At 41.3% G+C, this 23710-nt stretch overlaps 1 protein-coding gene and 1 long non-coding RNA gene across 4 annotated transcripts in view; one reads left to right on the forward strand and one right to left on the reverse strand.

Moving 5' to 3' along the window:
* The first annotated feature begins 11914 nt into the window (after nucleotides 1–11914).
* LOC134162224 (uncharacterized) lies at nucleotides 11915–14991 on the forward strand. Its single transcript, XR_009964259.1, has 2 exons — nucleotides 11915–12057; nucleotides 14710–14991. It is a non-coding gene; the product is annotated as an uncharacterized LOC134162224 (long non-coding RNA).
* Nucleotides 14992–21228: 6237 nt separating this feature from the next.
* MTX2 (metaxin 2) overlaps nucleotides 21229–23710 on the reverse strand; it is a 52582-nt gene continuing 50100 nt past the window's right edge. For all 3 annotated transcript variants that reach the window (XM_062615830.1, XM_062615828.1, XM_062615831.1), the window contains one exon: nucleotides 21229–21728. In XM_062615830.1, the coding sequence (XP_062471814.1) occupies nucleotides 21518–21728 (211 nt within the window). In that variant the 3' untranslated portion in view covers nucleotides 21229–21517. The remainder of the gene's footprint in view (nucleotides 21729–23710) is intronic.

Here is a 23710-nt window from a genome sequence, read left to right on the forward strand (position 1 = left end):
ATTAAGGGAGCATAACGTGCCATTATTCTGTATTTACTCTTTCTATCTAGTTCATTTGCAAACATAAGGCACAAGAAAGCAGTAATTAGCATATATAGGTATGGTAAGACGTTACTAGTTAACGTAATGAAGCAGCATAATTCATTCTTCGCTGTCTACATTATGTAGAGGGAAGCAAATGTGCATTAATCATGGAGAAAGCAGGAAATTGAGATGTATGGAAGGGAAGAGTGATACGATACATGAGCCCATCCCCCAGCCCCACAGAGCTGGCAACAGGTCCGTTTCTGAATAATGTGTATTTTGACAGACATGTCATTTGGCAGGCAGGGCTGACCAGAAGGGGTGTAAGGAAGTAGCTACTTATTAGCAAGAAGAAGGAGGGAACAAAGTGCTATTACATCTAACACAAAGTAATACTGACCCAGTTAGCATCTATTAATGTGAAGGTGCTGGCTGACAGGTGTCAGAGAGCAGCCATCCATGGGGAGTCACTGAGCACCGATGTTTCTGGCCCGTGTACATCCTGGAAGTTGCTACCAAGGCTAGTGCTGCTCAACATAGTTTGATCCCAGCTTCCACACAGCCCTACTCTGCATGATTCCAGCATGGAGAGATGCAGATAGGGAAAGGTGGAGGGGATCATCTGGCCTTTGAGAGAAGTGTTGGTCCCAGGTTAGTAGCCTGTTTATTGTCTCAGGAGAAGTTGTCTACAGTTTGTCCTAGGGCAGAAGCAAAGGTCATGCTGCCTATGCAAAGAGCAAGGGTGTGGGCTTGACATCCTGCTAGGGCAAGAGCAGCTACTGGGCAAAACTCATGCTAACAGTAGAGAAGCGCAGAGAGCTCCCAGCTCCTCCTCTCGTTGTGCATGATGTGTACCCATGCTGCTCCATGGCTCAAAGAGGAAGACAAGCTCATTTGAAACCCACTGTGCTAATCAGGGCAGCACTTGTGCATTTCTCCCTAAAACTCTTGACTCCTGAAGTGCAGGACCACTCACAGTGCCAAGGCAAGCAAGACAAAAACCCAGGGTCTGCTCAGCTTGTCACCATCCAAGCTCTATCTTGATATCCTTTTGTCACCCTTTCCTCAAGGCACAGCAACATAGCAAGGCAAGAGAGGCGGTATCTGGAGCGCCACTTCCCTGCTGCACTCCAGGCTTCCCCAGGAAGGGGTGGCACATCCCACAGAGCATTAGTGCCGCTTTGATGGACCTGAACTCTCAATTCCTGAGATCTTTTGCAGGGCTGCAGTCCCTTCACCACACACTGCTTTGCAGTAGAAAAACAGGAGCTGAATGGGAGCTGGCCCCCACCCTTGTATAGCTTCATTTTAACCCCTCATGTCTTGCCAGTGGCAGAGGTGGTATGTGGTAGTGAAAATCATGACCTTTGCAATCACAGCACTGGTCTGGGGGCTTTGTTATTCTGCACTGCGTAAGGTAGATATTGCTGAAGTGCCCCACCATATGCTTCTGTTTGATTAAATTTCAATTCACAAAAATGCTATATATGGCATTTCTATATACTTCTATATACATATATACATTTATAGATACTTTGAATTGAATAAGGTCATAAAAATGATGATTACACATAAAATGAAAGTGACAGAAAAGGCAACTCCAGCTGATGATCACCAGCCAAGCACTCTCAATGTTACTTTTTAGCTGCTTCTTATTTTTCCACTAGTTGTCACTTAAAGAACGTTGAAATAATTTTTCTTTATTGAGTCTCATAGAAAATGATCACTGTTTATTTCACTGCTAGTTTATTTCCTTTTCTTCTCTCAGCTCTGTTTTTTCATACCTGTCTTGATGTTAGATTTAGTATGTAGGAATTTATTTTGCATTTCTATGTCCCCAAATTCCAAACTGTTTTATTCTGAAAAGAAAACAGTTAGATCTTTCCAAGGTAAAAGATATTTATCTTGCCTAGGTAGTCTCATGCTCAGGCAAACAATATGCGATAAAAATAAATCCATTATGCTCATGAAAACGTAGGCATAAGCATTGGGTAACTCTGATCCAGCTTGCCTTGATTTTGATTGTTCTGCTCTCCTTTCTCTTTTCCCCTTCTCCCCACTGGTTCTCTCACACCAGGACAAAATCCGCAGGTCTGTACTGTTCTGCTATAGAAAAAATTCTCTTTTAAGAGCCCCTGGACGATATTTCCAGTCGCTTTTTTGCCACATCATTTTGTCTCCAGCTGCCAGAAGGAACATGAAATGCGTCATAGTCACTGCTCAAACTGATAACACGTGAGAGGTCCAGAAGAAATTGTTTATAAAAGTTCTGACACAGTGCCTTGTAATGCTGCTCTGTGTCATGTTCCATAGCTTTATGTCCTAATCTGACATTATGAGATTACATAATTCATTCGATCTTTAAACAAGTATTCCTTTGAAATGTTTGACAGAGTTATGGCACTTCAGATGTTATTTCTTATTATGGACAGATAGGTCAAATCTGCAAACAATTTAATGGCCATACATCGCTACCCTTGTCAAATCAATCCTCCTAGCAAATGTGCTATCAGCAGTAGGAACATTTAGAAGCTTAATCCTTCAAGGTGCTAAACATACCAGTCCTCTCAACTCCAAGTGGAGCTGAAGGGCTCTAATTAGCCGTCTTTTATAGTAATTCCGAATGCGTGGACTTCCTGCACATATATGAGGATTCAAACTGCCCTTCAGGTTTACAGTCTTTCAATCTCAGATTGAAACCTGAGAAGAAGCTATGCAACTGTGGACTAAAATGGCTCCATATGCCTCTTGTGCTGAGGATTTCTTTTTCTCTTGGCTGAGAATGCTGCTCTCAGTTCTGCTGAGCTTCAGAGAAATGTGGTGTTCTCATTAACACTTTAACCCTGATCCCAAATAAATTACCTCATGCCACTATTTAGCTCAGCAGCAGCAGGCAAATTGAAAGGATTTGAGGTGTCAAAAGGGGACCAAACTTGACCCCTGTATCCTAGAAAGGAAGTGTTTCCTTGTTTAAAGAGTTGGAGGAGAGAACAGTGCCTGAATGCACACAACCTCATGGAGCAAGCATTGATATGATTAATCCTCAAACAGGTTGTCCAAAGAAGGGCTGGCAGATCTGCTAGCTTCCTTTGTTGGAGCACTGACCTTGTGCATGTGTACATTAGCTAAAGTGCTACCCGTTCCGGGAGACCATCGGTCTCTCATTTTGTATGGCTTGCTGTGTAACTCAAAGAGACTTCCTCTCTGACTCATTCAGACAGACAAAATTCCTACTGGAGGAAAGAAAGAGCACCAGGGCCAGATGCTGGACCTGTAAGATTTCCAGGGCACTTCTGCTTTTGTGAAGGCACCATGGAAAGAGCAGCTTCCATTTCAGGGAACTGTAACGACTGCCATATTCCCGCTTCTCCTCAGAGCTTCCTCCCTGGAGACTTACCACAATATCTGTCTTCTGATGTGATGTGAAACTCGTAAGACTCCTTCACCCACTCTCTGCACAGTGCCCGGGTCAGAAAAGCACACCAAGGGGACAGCCAGCGCAAACAGCAGCAGATTTCACCAGACTCAGCACACGTGTCCTGGCCCCATCTCCCCACTGCTTAACCAACACCCTTTGGACATGTTTCTCTGTGAAGCATTTCAGATATGTAATGCCGAGCTGAGGGAGAAGGAGACAGGGTCATGACCAAGAATTAGAGGGAATGCATATGCCTGGGAGGCGATGGGTGGTGCAGTATGTTCCCTCAAGCCTCGTGCAGGTGCACTGAATAAATCAGCCCCAGATTGCTTTAAAGTATGCACGAACTTTTTGCAGCCAAGGGAGCATGCAAAGAGGGTGTCTGGGAGTGAAAGGAGGGTCAGCATCAGCTCTGTATCGTTACGAAGTTAACAGTCTAAAACAGGGCATACAGTGATTGTAGCGAGCCTCACATGGTCTTGGAGCACTATCTGAAAGAGAAAGATGATCAAAATGCAGCTCTGGAATTGGACATTGTTCTTAAGCCAGAGTTAATAGGAATAAGACCTCTGAATATACTGACTGCAATGGTGATTTGTTTCTGACTCTCGAGAGCCCAGCTGTGAAGAGCCCTGGAGCCATGACATATTAAAAAAGTTTTAAAAGACTTTTAAATTGGTGCAGAGAAAATAAATTCCATGTCCTACTGCTGACAGTTTAAACATGTAATATTCTTTTCCAGAAGCCACTAAAATAAATGCTGTAAATAAACAGCCTTAAACGTTTCATCACTGTAACATAGTGTCCCCACTTGCTAGGAAGGCATTTGTATTCATGGAAAAGCCAAATCAATATGCCCTTACTCCAATATAAATATTTGAATATTCTAATACAAAAGTTCATTTTATAACAGATCACTGTTATTATAAGTGGCATTTAGCTGTAATATCTAAGTAGCATTTAGCTGTAATATCAAGCTATTTTTGCATAGTGATATCAAAGCTGATTTCATCGTTTAATGAGAATGAATCAGCACTAAGTGAATAAAGAAGAAATACATTTTGTAGCATATTTATGTAATTCCTCCCTATTTACCTCTTTCTTCTAAAGTGTTGTTCATTGTGTTTTCTTCTTGCTATTCCAGCTTATTACAGCAGTGTGAGCTCCACATATACTGACTGAGTCTGTGTACAAGCATTCACATACACACATACTATCCTTAAGCTGATTTGAATAACTTTGGCTCATGAGTAAGTATCTTGGTAGGACTAAGTAAAGGCACACTATGAAAACGGAGGAAGTTTCTTATTAAATATTTCCTAATTTGTTAAACAATTCTGGATTCTTTTAGATTTTCATAAGAAGGGACATTTCAGAAATGAGTATAGTGAACTTAGAGCATTTTTATACCGTTTCTAACACACAGCAAGATATGTCATCTTATTCCTGCTTTTCTCATACAGGTGTTGGCCTGGTTAAAATCACTCACATTTTTGATTATGAGACTGTGGTTTGAATTGTTTATTGTTCTCCAAAATCTTAATCAGAACAGCTGAGATTTGCTATGGCTCAAAATAATTTTTTTAATCAAATAAAAACGTTAATAATGTTTAACCATCTCCGATAACAAGCTGCGAGAAAAATTGGTTGGTTTGTTCCTGTTAAAAAAATAAGTTTAACAGGTGTTGAAAAGCTTTTCCGTGCATTGTCCCAGGAGACTTGGCAGGGTTCTGCTCCTATTCTTGTGAGAAAATCTACCACACCCAGCAAAGCCTTTAAAATCAGGGTAAAAAAAAACCCTCTGCAGTAAACCAGGAGGCAAATTCAGTTTGCATCAGCTTAGAGATTCAGTCATGTTTAGTAATGCGGTCTCTGCAGATGCCACTCCACTAGTCACTCACGGTGCCTGACAAAAGCATCACCTCCAGGACACGAGCAAGGATCTCCTGCACAATGACCATGGGCCCCAGACCCTGTGGTGTTGCTGTGTTTTATACCAGCTCTAAATTGTTTAGAAAAGTGCCTCTTTTAACAGAGAAAAATTTTTGTTAAAATAATTTAGGGATTTTTAAACTTCATTCTCAGAACTGAGGAACACAATGTCATACTCCTGATGGTTTACTCCTGCTCAGAATTGTGTATATGTATCATCATCTTGGAGCACAGCACTACAATATGTGCTTAATTTCAAGTGTGTAAGTAGCTTCCATAGAAGTTAAAGGAAATTTTTAAAAGGTTACTTTGAAAGTTTTGCCAACTATTAATATATACCCAAGGAGTACTTCAGGCAAGTTTGCTTGTGTTTCCTTAAATAGAAACAAAGCAATTACTTTCAAGTTATATACACAGGTACCATTCCTGCAATTGCAATGATCCATGACAGCAAGATGTATCCCATGGGCTTGAGAAAACGTTTGGTAGTTGAGATTCTCTGCACATTACACGGTTGGACAGATTATCTAATGGTTTTGGCCATACAAATCACTGAGTCCTAAACCTATGATGACTATAAATGAGAAACAATTTAGTAAGTAAATGTTTTTCTACTCACAAATAACCAGAAATACCACTTCACAGATATATTTAATAGAACTGAGCTACATGATTAAACTTTATCTTTCCTGTTTCTTTGTATGATCTACTGGTTTAAATATTTAGATGGCTACTAACAGTTTAATATAAGTTATCTTGCTCCCACAGAAATATGATAAAGTTCTTCAGTGCGCTTCTCTGTATCAGCTCTCACATACCCATTTACAAAGGCTGAATTCCTGAAAACAAGATCTCAATGAGGGGCTTCTTTTGTTGGCTAAGTGGCCATGTTTCTTCCTGGGGAATCATAGAAGTGCATGTATACCCTAGGAAGAAGTGCTGAAGAGATGCATGACCAAAACATTTGCCTTCTGAAGTTCCAAACAGCTGAAGGAAAGAAGGACTAACAGAGCCATAGCATCAGAGCTGCTGGCAGATGGCTACCACTGTGATGTCTAATCCAGCCTCCAGTCCTCAGATCAGAACTATGGCTGTCTCCAGACCAGGCCAGCCATGGCTTTTACATTCAAGTTTCAAGACCTCCAAGGATGAAGATCTGACATCCTCCTGGCTGACCTGCTCTGGTGCTGCACCACCTCCAGGGGCCATGTAGCAGTGGTGGCGTTCAGCAATGTGCTCAGCTAGAGCAGAAGGCCCAAGGAGGTCACTGCCAGGTGGTTTTCATGGAGGTTTGTAATTTGTTTATATTCAAATTGTCTACTGGCTCCCAAAGATAAGTGGCAATCAGAAACCAGGACCAGGCTCTTGTCATTTCTGATGCCTTAGTTTTTCCTTTTCTGCAGCTTTCACTTACTAGAAGGGGTTTCCTGAAAGCAGAAAAGTTTGCCACAAAGGCAAACCTAGGTACTGTACTTGGAGTGGGGTGGGACTCATGAGTCTCACTTGTATTAACGGGTCACACTAAAGTACCTCCACACCTTGATCCAGCATCTCCTGGCGAGAGATGATGCCAGCCATGTAGTGCAGACTCTAGTCTGGAGTTAATTCCATTCAGCCAGAAGTCTGTTGTGATCCTGAAGAGCTTAGAAATGTAAGTATTACATTCAAATGCGATGTTGGAAGCAGGTTGTTGCTTGCAAGTTTGTTCCAGCCTGCAAGCCTGCTACAGCTTGTGTATTTAATTTTAGGTTTGGAAATTGCTCCAGTTTTGTAAGGTTACTGAAATGCTGAGAGAAGGCAGATTGCTTACACACACCAAGAATAACTTGACAGTGTTTTCTTAAGAATTAAGCCCTCCCCCCAAAGAAGTGGCCCCCAATACCAAGGGCTTGAAGAAGGGTTTCCCACCTGTCAAAAGCGTGCTGGACAACTGTGCTGGGTTTGGATGGGAGAGAGTTAATATTCTTCATAGCTTGTATGGGGCTGTGTTTTGGGTTTGTGCTGAAAACAGTGTTGATAATTCAGGGATGGTTTAGTCATTGCTGAACAGTGCTTTTACAGCATCAAGGCCTTTTCTGCTTCTCACCCCACCAGCAAGCAGGCTGGGCTGCACAAGGAGTTAGGAGGGGACACAGCCGGGATAACTGACCCCAACTAACCAGAAGGATATTCCATACCATATGATGTCATACTCAGCATATAAAGCAGAGGGGAGAAGAAGGAAGGGGAAACTTTCAGAGCAATGCCATTGTCTTCCCAAGTTTCCATTACATATGATGAAGCAATGCTTTCCTGGATATAGTGGTGAGTGAATACCTTGTGTTGCTTTGCCTGCACTCACAGCTTTTGCTTTACGCATTAAACTGTCTTCATCTCAACCCATGAGCTTTCTTTTACTCTTCTCATTCTCTCACCCATCCCACCAAGGGGGAGTGAGCAAGTGGCTGGGGCGGGCTTAGTTGCTGGCTGAGATTAAACCACAACAGCCATTGCTATTTGATAGCAATTACACCCTACCCCTTTCCTCCCAGCAGCTCCAGATTAGCTACATTGACTTAATTAGTGACTTTTTTTCCCAGCCTCAGAAACCAGGAGACACAAAGAAGACCAGCAGCCAAAGTTGCTTGGAGCTGTGGTTTATGCTGCTTTGCTTTGTCTCTGCTGCCTGCGTTGTCAATAAAACAAAAAATCTGTTTTAAAAGTTAGAGCAGCATTGGTTTGACTAACAGCCTGCTGCTTGCAGAGTATTTGTATTTCAGCTTATTGAACATTCATTATGTATCAGACACTCAGCCTTGTAAAATTGATCCAGGAAATGCTCGACACATCAGCTTGGCTCCTGCCTTGCTTGGTAGTGTAGAGGAGTGCATAGTTTTTGCCTCCACACTTAAGCAGATAGTGCAGCAAGAGCTCTCTGAAGCAGCCTACCAGCAAGGGCACAATAATAGCTCTTTTCCTGGCCATTAATTCAGACATCATGCAGTCAGTCAAATGAATCTGTGCTCTTTTGCAGCTCCTCTGGAGATTGCTGTCCTCTCAGCTCCCATGAAAGAGAGCTCGTCTGTGTCTTCCTTTAATTAGAGCCAGTGATAACCCATGGAAGGGCTCATTTTGCCATGGCCATATATCATAGAATCATGGATTCACAGACTGGTTTGGATTGGAAGGGACCTTAAAGCTCATCTAGTTCCAACCCCCTGCCATAGGCAGGGACACCTTCCACCAGACCAGGTTGCTCCATCCAACCTGGCCTTGAGCACTGGCAGGGATAGGGCATCCACAGTTTCTCTGGCACTGTTCCAGTGCCTCACCTCCCTCATATCACACAGCCATCACTGCCTGGCACCAACAGATTGCTGTCTATAAACAGAGCACCTTTGATATGAAGACAGCAAGCATGGGAACACCCACAAGAACACAAAAAATTAGCTCTTGTAGCTGTCCTCTCTGAAGCTGGCCCACACAGCCTGGCTGCGGTTTCATGTGATTCCCCAGCTTTAATTTTGATCCCATGTCAGAGCTGAAAGTGGCACAACGGCCTTGAAAGAGCCCTTTGAAAATGCCTGTGTAGGCAGTCTCATCTCAGGACCAAACTCAACTGTTCCAGAGCAATGTGCGCTTTAAGGAGAAACAGTCTATCAGCTTTCCTCTGTTTGTTGCTGTTGCATAATTTATGTCACCACCACATTACAACATGAATACTCGGCATTACAAAATTAAAACAAAACAAAATTAAATATTTCCTCTGCATTTTATGGACTTTATTTGTGCTTTCTTTTCACACAATTGTCTTACTTTCGTCTCTACAGAATTAATAGTATTATTATCCAGGGCAAAGGAGCCTCAAATTAATCTGATTTAATGTTTAATTATTACTTCTTATGTTTTTTAAATTACATACCAGCATTGTAGAATGCTGTTTTACAAGCTAGATCAGAGAGACGAGCAGCAAGATGGGACACTGGGAATACGATGAGACCACATCAGTGAGGTGCTCAGCAATAGCACCAGCCATTGCATGTGGTGAGGTTTGGTTTAAATTGCTCCGATCAAGGGAGCAGGCACAACACTTGGACAGGAAGCTGAAAAACTAATAAAGATTTTAAAGCTGAGCTGAGAGCACCCACCTGGATCATTTCATATTGAGCTCAGGCCTCCCAGCCTTCCTCTTTGGCAGTAGCTGTTGTCCGGAAGGCTACTCTGAGCGACTGCTATGAAAACGAATACAAAAGGAGCTGAAAAAAGATTATGGCACAAGTGTTCAGTATCATCCATGTAAAAGCAATGGAGTAGTTCTTTGGCTTCTTTTGAAAGCTGGTAGATTGGGTTTCCCCTTGGGCATGCCTGCTGTGCCCACAGAAATCCTGAACAATGCAGACGAAAATTTGGCCTCTCTGAAGTTCACGGATAACTGCAGTTGGCATCACTGAGAGGGAGGATGTGAGGCCCCGATTTTCCCCTAGTCCTTACTTTCTGCCTGCCCTAAGAGGAAGGGCATGAGTCTGGCTATGTCAAAAATCCCCTTAGCCACCTGCTGCCTGCCTTGCTCTGGGGTAGTGAATTTAGGAAATGGATGTGCTGAGGAGCTCTGTGTAAGGGAGATGGAGCCAGGGTGGCACACAGCATTGTTGAGGTCTGCTTTGGACACTGAGGGTGACCTGAAGATGCTCAGTGCAGGCCTGTGAGCTATCCCTTCCTAGGAGGGCAGTGGTAGTGCACAAGCAAAATAGGCTTGTCTTCACGGTGTAGGGCTCTGCAGTAGGGGAGTAACCTTTTGAGATCATTTCCAGGCTTCCTAATTTGTGCATGCAGTGAAACGCTGCTGCTCAGCACTGTGTAGGTTTCAAACTCAATAACAGGGCAGCACCACCGCGTTGAAGCCAGGCTTGCAGGCGCTGGGGTAGTGCTGTCCCCAGCAAGGTTAAGCTGTCTGCATTATTCCAGAGTGGAGAGGGAGCTGGAACTGCATCTTCAGGTCTATCAAGGTTGAAATATTCAATTTCTACTCCCTTTTCTCTGAAGAAAGAATTACTGTTATATTTCTCTTCTTTTTTTTAACTTGAAGAGTGATGGTAATAGTGGAGCTAAGGGTTGACTAAACACTGACTGCAAATTGTTTAATTTAAAATACGGCTTAAAACCTCCCAGCAAGTTCCAGGGAAATTGCTCCTAAAAAAGTCCTTGTTAAACACTGCTTATTGTTGTCCATATTTGAAATTTAGTTTACATAAAGATTTGGGGGTAGTGCTAAACAATTACACAGCAGGATAATCTGTTCTTCTTATATATGGTTATAATCACTTAAAAACATCTATCCATGGAGTAGTTCAGGAACAACTGTTCTTCAGCAGCTATTTTGGGTCAACTCAATGCATAGTCTATTAGAGGTATTACTTCTGCTGCAGAGTAATGAATCATATTTGCAGTCAGGAAGCCACTTGTGTAATTGTCACTAAATATAATGAATACAGGGCTATTGAAAGGATTTCAGGATTGTCTGATGTTCTGGAAGACACTGTTTCTCTGGAGAGGGAGGGTAGAAGCCCCTTATTCCAGCTGCTTTCAGTGATTTAATGCAGAAGAAAGAGAGCAATCAGAATTTGTGCAATGGGGTACTGTTGCACTTTTTCAATTTCTGTATAAGGTGAACAGGGGGTTTCTTAAATTGGATAACTGACTTGTAAGCTGGGTATAAAGGCATAGCAGAATTCCTCTGCATATCGAAGCCTAGCTTATCAATTTTTAAACCATTCCCTTTGATTATTCATTCTGTTAACACAGGACTAAAGCACATATTGCAAATCAAAGCAGAGGCTCTGAAAATACTCCGATTGTTGCAGACAAATTCCCTGGTGCTTCATTTGACAAAAAGATGGATTAGAACAAACTCCAGAGTGTTATTATTACCACCTACATGAAAGATTGTTTCTTTTATTTGTATTAATTACTGATTAGTGCCTCTGCATCTTCAGCTCTTTCAGGTGTTTTGAATGAGATGTATGGCTTTCCATAGTTTCTTATCTAAAGGGAACCCTGACAGAAAACTGGTATCTCAGCCACCATGCACAAGGCAGTCACCGATGTGCTCAGATGCTGTACTTCAGGAAAAACCCTGGGTGAGATTCTTGGAGAGGTAAAAATAAGTTCACAGATAACACTGCACACAGCTGATTGTCCACCTGACAATAATGTTGTGAGTAAATATACTAAAATATCTTAAATTGGAGTGCAGAAGAAGAAAGGAGGTGGGTGTGTGGGGCTTCTTGGTTGGGGGGTTGTTGGGGAGCAGGTTAAAGCTTTCAGTGGTCCCAGCTGTGAGGGGAGAGCAGGGCAGACCCTCACCGGCATTACTGCCTTTGGTAGTGCTCAGGGGCTTTTATTTATTGGGAAAGAAATGCACCAGGGTGGCTCCTACCCCACTGAATTTGCACACTAACTGGGACAGAGAAGGTATGGGACATGTCCTAGCCAAAGGCTTCGTAGGCTGCCCAAGCATTATGGGTCAAACAACCCTTGGGCTTGCACAGCTGCTGCTAAGGCTCAGTTGTTAAAGCCAGATCCTTGAAATTATCTCAGCTGAGTGGGCCCTTCTCATACAAATCCTCTTGGTCTCACCATTGAGGATGAGCTGAGACCTTTTATCTGCCTGGGAAAATGTACTAGAAGAATAAGTAGTTACACAGGTAGGTGGAAGAGGTTGTGTTTACAAACCTTAAAAAGTTATTGAGCTCAATCTCAAAATGGAGCTAGGTCTGCACTTCAGCATCCTATCTGAGAATAAAAAATAGAGGCTTTCTGAGGTTCAGCAGTCTGGCTTTCATACCATTTGTGCATAAAAAATGAGCACAACGTCTTCTATGCGAGGAAGCGAGACAGTTATTTAAGGTCTCAATTAACAAGAGGCCAATGTTTTGTCAGGTGATGGCATGAAATTCAGTGGTGAGCATTTCATGGTCCGGGTTTTGTTAGAAAGGGTTGTTTTAAAATAGCCTGTTGTACGTCATCAGCTGATCTGTCATTTTCCATAATTCATGAGCACTGGGGCAAGATTAGACAATGGAGTCTTGGGTGAGAATTCATTAATTTCCTCCCTGGTTTTAGAAATGTCAGAGGTGTAAAGCTGAGAATAATAAAAGTCAAACTCCTTAGATATATCTACTGTGCTAGGAAGAATATTACTCTGAGCATCTCTGATAGTATACAGTGTCTTAGTGTGTATGTGTCTTTAATTGGTATGCAAGGAGTTTATCTGCTTTACTGCCTGCACTTATCAGAAAAGATATAAAATGGGATGGTGATAATGGCTGCCTTCAAAGAAAAAGATATGTTCTTTCAAGGGTGTAAGTGCAATAAATCTTTCTAGTTTAAGGGCTCACTGGAAGCAGAAAGATTCTGTTCTGCTGACAACTGAATGTGGGGAGCTTTCCCAGGGGAAAACAAATAATGTTTCTGTATTCAAAATACAGTTAAAAGTCTCTGAAAAGTGATTCTCCAGAATGTATATTGCAGTATTTCCTACTGATTCCTTTACCAATTAAGTACACTTGCAGACTAATGCATTTCTCAAACAGTTTACGTAAGGTATCTGGCACTGAATACACATACAATGTACTTGTGAATGACTCCCACAGTAACCTGCGATTCAAATTTAAAAAAAAAAAAATACTAAAAAATAGGCAGTTCAGGCTTTTTTTTAAGCTATAACACAGGAATTAAATTGCCTGGAATAAAAGAGACAATGCTGAGTTCATTGTTATTCCAGAACCATTCTGTGTGTCTATGGGACAGCAGGGTTAATACTACAGGCACCTATCGGGTCTTGAAGGGATCTTTTGTGAGCTGAAAAGAAAACTGTATATTTACTTTAGAAAACCCCACATTATTCATAAGAATCAAATGTTCTGCCTGACTGTTATAGAGAAACAAAACAGACAAGGGTGTTTTAAATTAATCTGTCAGTATGGTGCTTTCCAGTGCTCACTTTGTTCGTGCAGCCAGCAACTGATGTTAGCATGAATTTCAATAATTCCTCTTGCCTTGAATAATGACCATGAAAGCTGAGTAATGGTATCTAGGAAATATCCTAACTTTTGAGGAGCTGCTTCTTATCTAGGACTGTTTGTTTGCTCCTCATCTCCCTGCACCCCTAATTGCAGGGAGGTGCTCCACACGGCGTATGACTAAACATAATACGACTTGATTTGTGTTGCAGCGTTCTCCAAAGAACAAATCTGTAAAATTACAACATGTGAAAGCTTAACACAATGATATAAAATGGCAGTGGCACGGTTCATATCTTAAACTGACAGACTGATGGTGATTATTGCAAGGACAATGCCCTGCATATGTCAAACGATTTGCAAATAATTTATGTCACCTTATCCTCCATTATTGTTTTTGCGGAGGACATAAACTGTGTCACTAATATTAAACTGTTGGCAAAAAAAAGCCTACCTCAGCTTTTTCCTAGCTGAGAATGCAAAGACATCTGCGCAGAGACAAACATGCATATGGCCATCATTTGTCCAACATCTTACACATTGTGAAGGTTTTTTACTTGAAATGCCAACCTATGTGGCAGATGATGTATGTGTTTCTTCAATCCTGTGATTACCAGCACAGAGCTGCTCTGCAGTGCTCTTCACCTCATCAGTTCCACAAGCTGCACTCCAAGGTGTGTGAAACATTTGCAGGGAGATGGCATTTGACACACAGCAAGGCAAAAGCATTCTGGTGTGAATATTTGACTCCAGATTTTGTTCAAATCAGGGTGAGATTCTGACCTGGAGAAATTAGTGCGGGTAAAGATTTAGCACTACAAAATAGCAATTTGAAAACTGGAATGAATATATTTTAAAGATGGGGAAGCAGAGGAAAGTGGTGCTGTCTCCTGGGTAACTCCCAAGGGGCTGCAAAGGAGAGGGGAAGGGGAAAGGCTTTATAAATGACCTGGGCTTTATTCTTTTGGAAATAAGCAGAGGACAAGGCAATCATTTCTATTTGTTAAATTGCATAATCTCAACTGCTGGGTTCTTTATTTAGGTTTGGATGGTTCATTTATTACTACCAAGAAATGCCTTTGAAAGGGTGATTTTTAGAGGCTGTTGTGGTTAAAAAAGCATCAAAGAATGCAGTGTGGTGGTTGGAGCATGGAGCTGGCGACCCAGCCTCCTGCTCTAGATTTTGTCCTGTTCACATTTGGGACAAATTACTTGCAACTGCTGTAGCTTGACTTGCTCTTCTGTCAGGCAGGTTTTTCTCTCTGACTCACCCACTTGGAGAAGTTTGCCAAGTATTTTGTAATCTTTGGCTAGAAATCACTCGTTCAATTACAGATCAATGACGTTTCAAATGGGATGCATCAAACAATTTCTGTTGGCTTTGGTGCAAGAGATGGCTCCAATTCGCTGCAGTGAGGAGGACGATATACTGAGGAACTCACTGAGCTGATTTAAGGATTGAAAGGCAATGCCATTCTCTTCTCACTATCAGTTTTACCCTCTTTTGGAAGCTTCGTTTAAGCATTTTGCAGTTTTAACCCCCTCGGGAGTGAGGATTCTCTTCCTTGCGCTTCCAAGCTTTTCAGGGCCTGCTTCTCAGTAAATCACAGTTTATGACTACATTGATAATTTCTTAGTATTATAAAACCAAAATCCCAAACAAATTGGAGAAAACCGCATTATCCAAATGAGTTTTGATCTTACTTTCCATTTTTCCAATGTTGAATTTTGTCGGACCTTGTTTAAAAAGTAACACAAATTACCTTTCATTGGAATTGTTTGTGATTAGTAACTTAGAAAAGCAGATTTTCAGCATCATCATTCATGGAAACACCATGTGTTTCCTGTGGCAGTAGCATTTGGACTCGCTATAGATACACAGAGCAGAAGGCTTGCAGGATGTTGCTGTCTGCCTAAACAGCTCCTAGAAAGCTTACTGGTTTCTCTGTTCACGCTGGAGTGATTTTACTGGCACAAGGAATCTCTTTCAAATCAGAGGGAGGAATACAGTCCACAGGCATGAAAACCTTTCCTAAGGATGACCCTCCTTTCCCCAGTGCAGGAAAAGCCTGAAGCAGCAGCAAAAGCAGGGGGATCACAAATAGATGTCAGAGAGAAGGGGCAGCAGGACAGGCCCCAGGAAGATGCACTGAACCAAATGAAAGCGCCTCCATAGAAACAGGTCTGCAGGAGCTGTCCGCTGTGTGTCAAAACCATTTCCATCAGATGACAGGTAGCATTTTCCACAGTGGTGTGTTTAGGTTTTGCTACAAGTGTGCTTTGGCATAAAAGCAAGACCTTTGCACTCAACGTCTGTACGCAATACACATGTCACGGTCAGGTATGTGATGTTTACACACACACCCCCCCCAGCAGCCTGCCTGCCTTCTACAAAATGTTATAACCTACAAAAAATATGCTGGAGAGAAGTTTATTTAAGTAGATAAAAACGTACCCTTCCCATAATGCCCCAAATTGCTCATCTTCATCAACTGGTTCCTTAAACATGCCACAACAAAGACTTAAAACTGCAAACGAAAAAGATCATGCAGATAGTCGGCAATCTCAGCTATACACTTTTTGGCTAGAAGGCATTGTAGATCAAGATGCTACACACTTCTAAGGAAAGGAGCCAATAAAAACTGCAAAGGAATTTGCAGGAATCAGGCTAGAAACAGCAGTGGACCTAAAGGGAAGTTTTTATTGTCTTGACAAGAAAAGAAAGTGGGCAGCTCTTAATGTAACAGCCCAAGAGATAACATCTGAGATAATTTTCACAAGATAATTTTCACAAGATAATCTTGGGCAATAATCCTATGTATCGGTGACAAAAACTGTTGATCTTAGCAGTGAGAGAATGGTGTGGCCAGCCATTGAAGAGAGCTTTGAAGTTAAGAAAACCTGGTCAAAATTGTACTTTTTTCTTGTGTTCTCAACAAGCAAACAGAATTACCCTTGAAGTTTCTGCTTACTTTCAGTGGCACTTCTCTTGCAGGCTGGGTTCTTCAACCAATTCAAGGCTAACAGTCAGTTTTTACATCTTATTTATGAACACAGAAAATAGCATTTCTGTGGGTATTGCTATGAGGTCAAGTCCTCAGCTCCCCGCAATGGTCTTGCAGGGAGACAATGTGATATGTCATGGTGACACGGTAGCTTAGGGTTGTAGCAGCACACACAGGCCTTATCTCAATGTAACCACTTCTGTATAGGCCAACCCTTTTTGTATTTATATGTGAAATGTTTCTGATCACGCAGCTGGAATCTGTGGGCTCTTTTAATCCCATAGGTGACTGACAGCCCCAGTATGGATACACTTACCTGGGCGTAAATATAATTCTGTTGGTGTCACTGGTTTTGTTTCCTGCACCATTACTGCCTTCAGACAGTGGTATTTTGCCAGGCTGGCAACTGTTCCTATGGCAAAACTTCCAGCCTGGACAAGCCCTAGAAGGTTAAAGTCATTTCAACAGTTCTTTCGAGGCGATTACACAACAGGCCTTGAGCTCCCTGCCAAATACTACTTTAAGAAGCTGGCATTGGGTGTGTGAGCCAAGTACCGCAACCCTGCAACGCAGATGGGTGCATGTTCGCAGTTAGTGAACGACAGAAGAGAGATCAGCCAGGAAAGTTCCAAACTACACCAGGGTACAGCCTGACTTTGCTAATGCTTCCTACCTCCAACTCCCACTTTTATCCTAAGATCAGATAACGAGTAGCACTTTTTCTTTGTAACAATTCATTAATCAGAGAAATGATCCTTGCTACTGTTTAGATGTTTTACTTAATTTGGTACTTCTGGCCTGCTGCCCCAGTAGTGCCAAAATTATTATTTCTCACCCAGCAGGTGATAAATAACAACTTCAGTCATGATTAATACCATGAATTTCTCAACCTGACTAATGCAAAAAACTTCAAACCTGCAGAACAAGTGGGTGCTAATTGTTGGGAGAGCCATTGGAGCTGCACTTTGCTTATAAAGAAAGAAAGCCACAGGAAATGAAGTGTTTTCTAGCAGCACAGCTGATCCTAAGAGGCATCATTAAGTGCAGCTCAGCAGCGTTCTCCATGTGCAGGGCCCTGCTAGGCTCCTTTTTTACCACAACACTGAGCTTGAAGTACATCTAAGAGGCAGGAGATTGCCAGGTTTTTTTCTTTCCTTGGGGAGAAGGAGGAGAAACAAAATAAAAGGCAGAGAAAAACAGCAGATTAGAATCTCATTAACACCACTCAGTATTATATGTTTTACTGATACGTGAAGAGTGATAGGTCCTAGCAAAAGCTGCTACCACCAAAGCTCCTTCACATGTCTTGAAATCTCATCATACAATGTAGCATCAGAGACTCCCCAGTCAGAGAGCTTTCTGCAGAGGGACAGAAAACCAGGTGCTCAGGGAGGGCCATCAGCTGGAAACAATGAACTATAAATTAGCCTGTGGCTGAAATCCTGGCCCTTTTCAAATCCAAGCTAGTTTGCCACAGCTTGTGGTGGAGCAAGATGTTGCTCCATTTTCTGTGCTGTACATGCCATGCTGCAGGGTATGCAGGATCTACAGTTTAGCCATGCATACACTGCTGTGCTGGTCAGGACAATGAGACCTCCACATCTGAACAGGCACCATGTGTGTTTCAGCTAGGACCCAGACACCAAAATGCAGCAAGGACACAACCAGGTAACTGTGCTGAGTGGGATCAGTCTCTTCCAGAACCCCAAAGAAGCATTTTAGGAGTGGAGGAGTAGCTCTGTGTTCACCAGGACTTTCCCAATTGTTTTAGTTCCATCAGGCAAGGAAAGTGTCTGCTACTTTCCAACTAACATTTAGCTCAACCCTATGAAACTACTGTTATGTGAAACAAAAGACTGCGAGAAGCAAACCACAAGGGGCAAGTGATTTATACGTTGTTTAGGCTCAGTAATGTCCATCCACTTGTAGTTTTGAGCACTTTTAGGACTCTCTGTACTGTTTTGGTTGAGTGACTCCCCTAGTTCCTGGTGGGGCATACTCAGAGGATGTATGTTAAGCCATGGTGCAGCTGCTCCTGCCATTCTTTCTGTTAGAAATCTACTTCATTTCTTAATTTTGGGAAACTTCAGAAGTTTCAGCTGTCTGATTTCTTCACCAGTTTATTCACAGCATTTCGGGGCAATCAGCATCTGTGTCCTTTCAGCACTCGTGTCTTGTGTAGGATTGCAGCTTACTGGAGTTATAGCCTGGAGTACAAGCTTTGGCCCTTGCACTTCCAAGCTCAAGTCTGCTCTGTAGCACTAGTCATGCTAGCAGTGTCATTTAAAGAAAGCATAATGCTTTTTTGTATTTATGAAGTACAAAGTATGTCCTTCAGCTAGGATTTTAATAGCTATTTTCAACACTGGTAGCAAAGCCAAGATTTTCCATGTAGTTTTAAGTTAGGTATTGCTTAGAATGAGGTGCAGCCTGTGGCAAACATGCCACATAAAGTATGCTCTTCAGCCAAGGAAGTAAGGAATGTTTTTTCCCCATTTAATTTTGTTTTACTAATTAAGTTATCAAAGTCACACACAAGGAACAAGGGGTGGTTAAACTTTCAGAAACTATTCAGTTTAGCTTCCAGAGCTCAGTCTCTGCTTGTCCCAACACTTCAATATTGAAAATGCCAGTAATTTGCCTGTCTCTGTATCCTTAAGTGCAGTCTGAGCAGCTCAGGTGGATTTACACAAAATTTGTTTGTAACAGATGAGTATCTGTCTTTTGCCAAACCACTTCCACAGCATTTGAGTGTATATATTAGATGAGACATTCAAAGTGGGTTAATGCATATGGCTACCTCAGTGGGATTTTTTTATCCTCTGAAGCTACAAAGCTTGCTCTATGTTACCAAACAACATTTGCAATAATGAGCTGTTCAACATTCAAAATGGTGTATTACCAGAGCTCGATCTGCCTCAAGGAAGCCTTGCCAAAATATAAAAGCATGGTTTAATTCAATGCTGTTCTAAAGCAATTGCTAAAAAAAGGTTACAAGGCAGCTCATGGCCACTACAGCCTGAAAAGAAGAAGAATACATCCCCATCTGCCCTTTTTCAGACTGCATGTAAGTTAATACCTGTGCATAGGTGGGTTTAGAAATCCAGCGAGTAAACTACTCCTGGAGTTCTGCCTACTGGTAAAAGAACAACTGCCAAAACTACAGAATCTAGGTTATAAATGTACTCATGAATGGTCCTCTGTAAACAGCAGGAGGTAAAAGGCAAGTTTAATTGCTCTGGATTAAGATACTTCAGCTTTCACACAGGATTTCCCCACCACCATGGCATTGCTAGCTTTAGAAATTATTAGAGAATGTTCTCTCAAAGTAGTGTATATCATCATATTTTTCCCAAACTAAGAAGAAAAGCCACAACAAATTCTTTTCCAGTTTTTCCAAAAGTTGCATTAGTGTAGAAAAGCAGGTTCAACAGAAATAGCTGGGTTCATAGCTACAGACCACTTTGAGGGCAGAAATTATCAATAAGCAGTCAAAAGTTAACGGGGTTTAGTTTGAAAAGGTATTCAACATACACAAGTGAAATTTTAAGACTGAAATGCAGGACAAGCGCAGTTTTCTTCTCCGGGCAAGAGTGATTTGATAAAAGGCAAAGACCCTCTTACACTTTGATGCTTATGTGAATTTGACTCCAGTAGGAATTCTGCAACAAAAAGCAGGAATTGATTTTTTTTTTTAATGAAAACTGATGAAAAGAAGTAAGAATTCAGCTCCATTTTCCCGTTGAGCTGACAAGAGTGGTCCCCTGCAGTAAGGATATGGTAAGCAGTAATGGTTCATGAGGCACAGTCAAGGGAGACTCAGCCAGCACAAGATACACAGCTGCTTTCTGTTCAGATTTTAGGACAGAAGTAAATGGCCAAAAATCTCATGACCACTGCATAACCAGTTCAAGCTGTTAAGTATTCTGACATAGAGTACTACAGTCAAAAGAATATATTTCATAGTAAGAAAACTCGGCAGTTCCAACTAGCCAAACAGCCTGAGCTGGTTCCCAGTTGTGCCTAGGACTTCACAAGGGCTGTTTTTGCCACCGGCACATTCCTGGGGTGGTTGGTGCTTTGGGAAAAAGCATCAAGGACAACTGACAAAGCAGAACAGAAAATTACCACTTAATGCATTCAAAGAAATACTAGTCAGATCAAGTCCTTGCCTACACACAGGACATCTCTCTTGAAAAGTTCCACATTGCCAGGGGTCTTGGGGCACCACAATTATATTTCTTTGTTTACTGTTCATTATTGTGCCTATATGTACCATAGGATAACATGGAGACAGAGGGACCAAGGCATGCCACCCACAGGCTCGTACAAAGTGCTTTTGCTAAGAGAACCACCTCAGCAAGTACTTCAAAGTTCAGAAGCAACATTAACATACTGGAAATCGGAACAGTGAGACAGATCTTACCCAGCAAATTCATTTTTAGAGCAAGACAAGCTGAGGATTAAAACTGGGAGATCACAGGAAAGAAAGAAAAATGTAAATCCAAAGATGAACAAGAAATAAAAGCAGAAACAGGACACACATAAGAAGTAGTAATTACAGCCAGGAGCTACTTTTGACACAAAGTAAGAACTGACTGAATAAAATCACATCACTTGTGTGCTCCAGAGCTCCAAGACAATTTTTTCACCCAATTTCTGAATGAATTTTGGCTGAGGCAGACAAATTTAAGATCTTTAAGAGTCCTTTCATTCCCATCTTAGTAATTATAACTAGTTTACTGTAGTCTACTAGGTAACAACAGGATCTTCCTGCCAGTAGGATCCCACTCACTAACTACATAGACATAAAACTTCGTAAGAAAGGTATTTGAAAAGATGAGAGAGAAACTTTTTGAAGTATTTTATTTTTTTTTAATACAGATACAACATTTTCCGAGGTCACTTTAGGGTAAGTGGCAAACAGGTTTCTAAAATGGAAGTGCCCACACAGTTGTTTCAGGTTAAATGTGCACAGCATATTCTACAACACAAAACCCGCATTTAGAGGTTTTTCTTGCTCCAGAATGATTTGGCAGCTTTAAAAAGCTAACACACATTTCCATTCTCAAAATCAATCCATTGAACAACAAACCCCAACACTGAAATGCAATTCACACGGCTGCCAAACAACATGCTTATTTCAGTAAGGACTTCTTAGCAGATCGGGCTGCAGCAGTTGAGGAGCTCTCTTTATCATTACCCTCAAAGTACTGCTGCTCTATTCGTCGACAGAAGGCTGTGAGGTTACTGTAGTGTTTTACTTTTTCAGAGAGTTCATCAGTGGTTAGTTGAGTAGTAAGGATTGTGAACAGATGTCCGAATACCAGAGCATCTAATTCAGTTGGTCTGTAAAAACAAACACAAAAATAGAACAGGTATTTTGGAAGGCAAGTCCTCAAGAAAAACCCTGCTGTTCTGAATAACTTTTTGATGGCTACACAATCTAAGAATTGGTAAAGAATCAGGCAACACTGAGCTTACTAAATACATTAAAACTGTGCATACAGCATAAAAGTATACTGCTTGTTCTCACTATGGCATCATTCTTTGCTTTCAAAATGTGGAAATAACACTTTTAAAAATGGACAGAGTTACTGACCCAACTTTAAATCATGCTCCACCTTTCAGTTCTGTAACAAGGGGAAATGATCATTATGTCTATTTTAAGAGGTTTTCTTCTGCAGGCGTATATCCAAAAGCCCCAAATATTATCTCACAAAGGGAAAAAAATATAGAAGGGGGGGAAGCATAAATGCCCAATTCCCTTTTTGTCTTTTTGTGCTTTTACATAGTGAGGAACTGTTCAACCAATAATAAAAGGAGCTCCAGGATGACAGCAGCTGAAAACATCTCTTTTTTTGAAGGGGGACTACACAGAAGAAAACAGGTATTTTGGGAAACAGTTGTCTATTGAATGCTTTCAGTCCTACCTTAATTTAAGTATAAGCCTTCTGAATAGCCATCTTGGACCTTTGTATATAACTAGCCCATGTGTGCTCTTTTTTTTCAAAATACATTTATAACTTCAAGTCGTTCAATACCAGTGTTCAAGGTAAGCAGAACAAGGGTTTTCTAACTGACAAATTTTTGCCTATTTGTGGATCACTAAGAACTTTCCAGTGGAGATGTGGACCCTTGTGTAATAACTTAAATACGTCAGCAACAGACTGCTTTTCTTATTTACCTCCTACAGGCTCCCAGAAGTCACAGACTGAAAAATACTGGACAAAAACCACACAATTTGTTTGTAATATTTCAGAGTGCTAAAGAACTTAAAGGTTGAAACTGGTTGTAACTGAAACCTGGTTAACAAACAACAAAAACAAAATACCCAAGCTACAATTCTGTAGAAATACAGGAAGAAAATTCAGTATATACTACGTTCAAGAATTATTTGAGAAGATGCAATTCAAACTTGTCTTCTATAATGCATATTTCTGTATCCACTCAATTTATACCACCCACCCATTTTCAACTTGGAAGAGATTAAGGGGCAAACTCACGTGCACAGAAAAGCAACCAAGACAATATACTGCCTTTTGAAGACGTCCACCTATCCAAATACCATTAACTGAAATCCAGACCCAAGCAGTTCTAGTCCAGTCTATGCACAGGAGACAATAGGGAACTAATGCAATGATGTCTGAATCCGTAACATTTCAAGAATATTGAATTATCACGGGGAGGGAAGGGCGGAAAAAAAAATGTTTTGCAATTGGCAGAAACTGGTGAAAGCAGAGGACATCCATGAAGACCAAGTTGTTCCTTTTCTCTCCCCTGGGAATGCGAATCTCAGCTTTTGCTTGCAACCAATCCTTTACTGATAGAGGGCTAGCTTCTCCCCCAGAACTTAAAAATCACAGGCACCCTCACATTAATTTAGTTCATTAAGAACTGCCCCAGTGTTAACAGGGGCAAGACAAGCTGTCCTGGACAGCACGATGTACATTCATTCCTAGTAGAGATTATCCAAGAAATACAAGTAGGGCTTTAAATGTATAATTTTTAAGTGAGAAACTAACAGTGTACATTTGTAGCCTACATAAATTGTGGTAAATGGTAAAGAAGACAAGCAGGAGCAAAAGTAACCATAAATACAAAAAAAAGAAAGAAAAATCCCACCACCCACAAAAAAAAAAAGCACCAGAAACTTGCAGAAACTTTTCTTTTAAGACCTTTAATTATTTATTTCTGGAATGTCACGCTTATATTCCAGTCACACATTCGTATTTCCACAACTAATCATGTAACATTAAAATAAACTAGGAGTTTTCCATGTATACGTGTGTGTGTGAATAGATACATATCTGTATCTCACATTTCTGTAT

The sequence above is a fragment of the Pezoporus occidentalis genome, unplaced genomic scaffold (assembly GCF_034315485.1).
Source record: "Pezoporus occidentalis ecotype Australia unplaced genomic scaffold, CSIRO_AGI_Poc_V1 ctg184, whole genome shotgun sequence".
In the NCBI taxonomy this organism is placed as follows: Eukaryota; Metazoa; Chordata; class Aves; order Psittaciformes; family Psittacidae; genus Pezoporus; species Pezoporus occidentalis.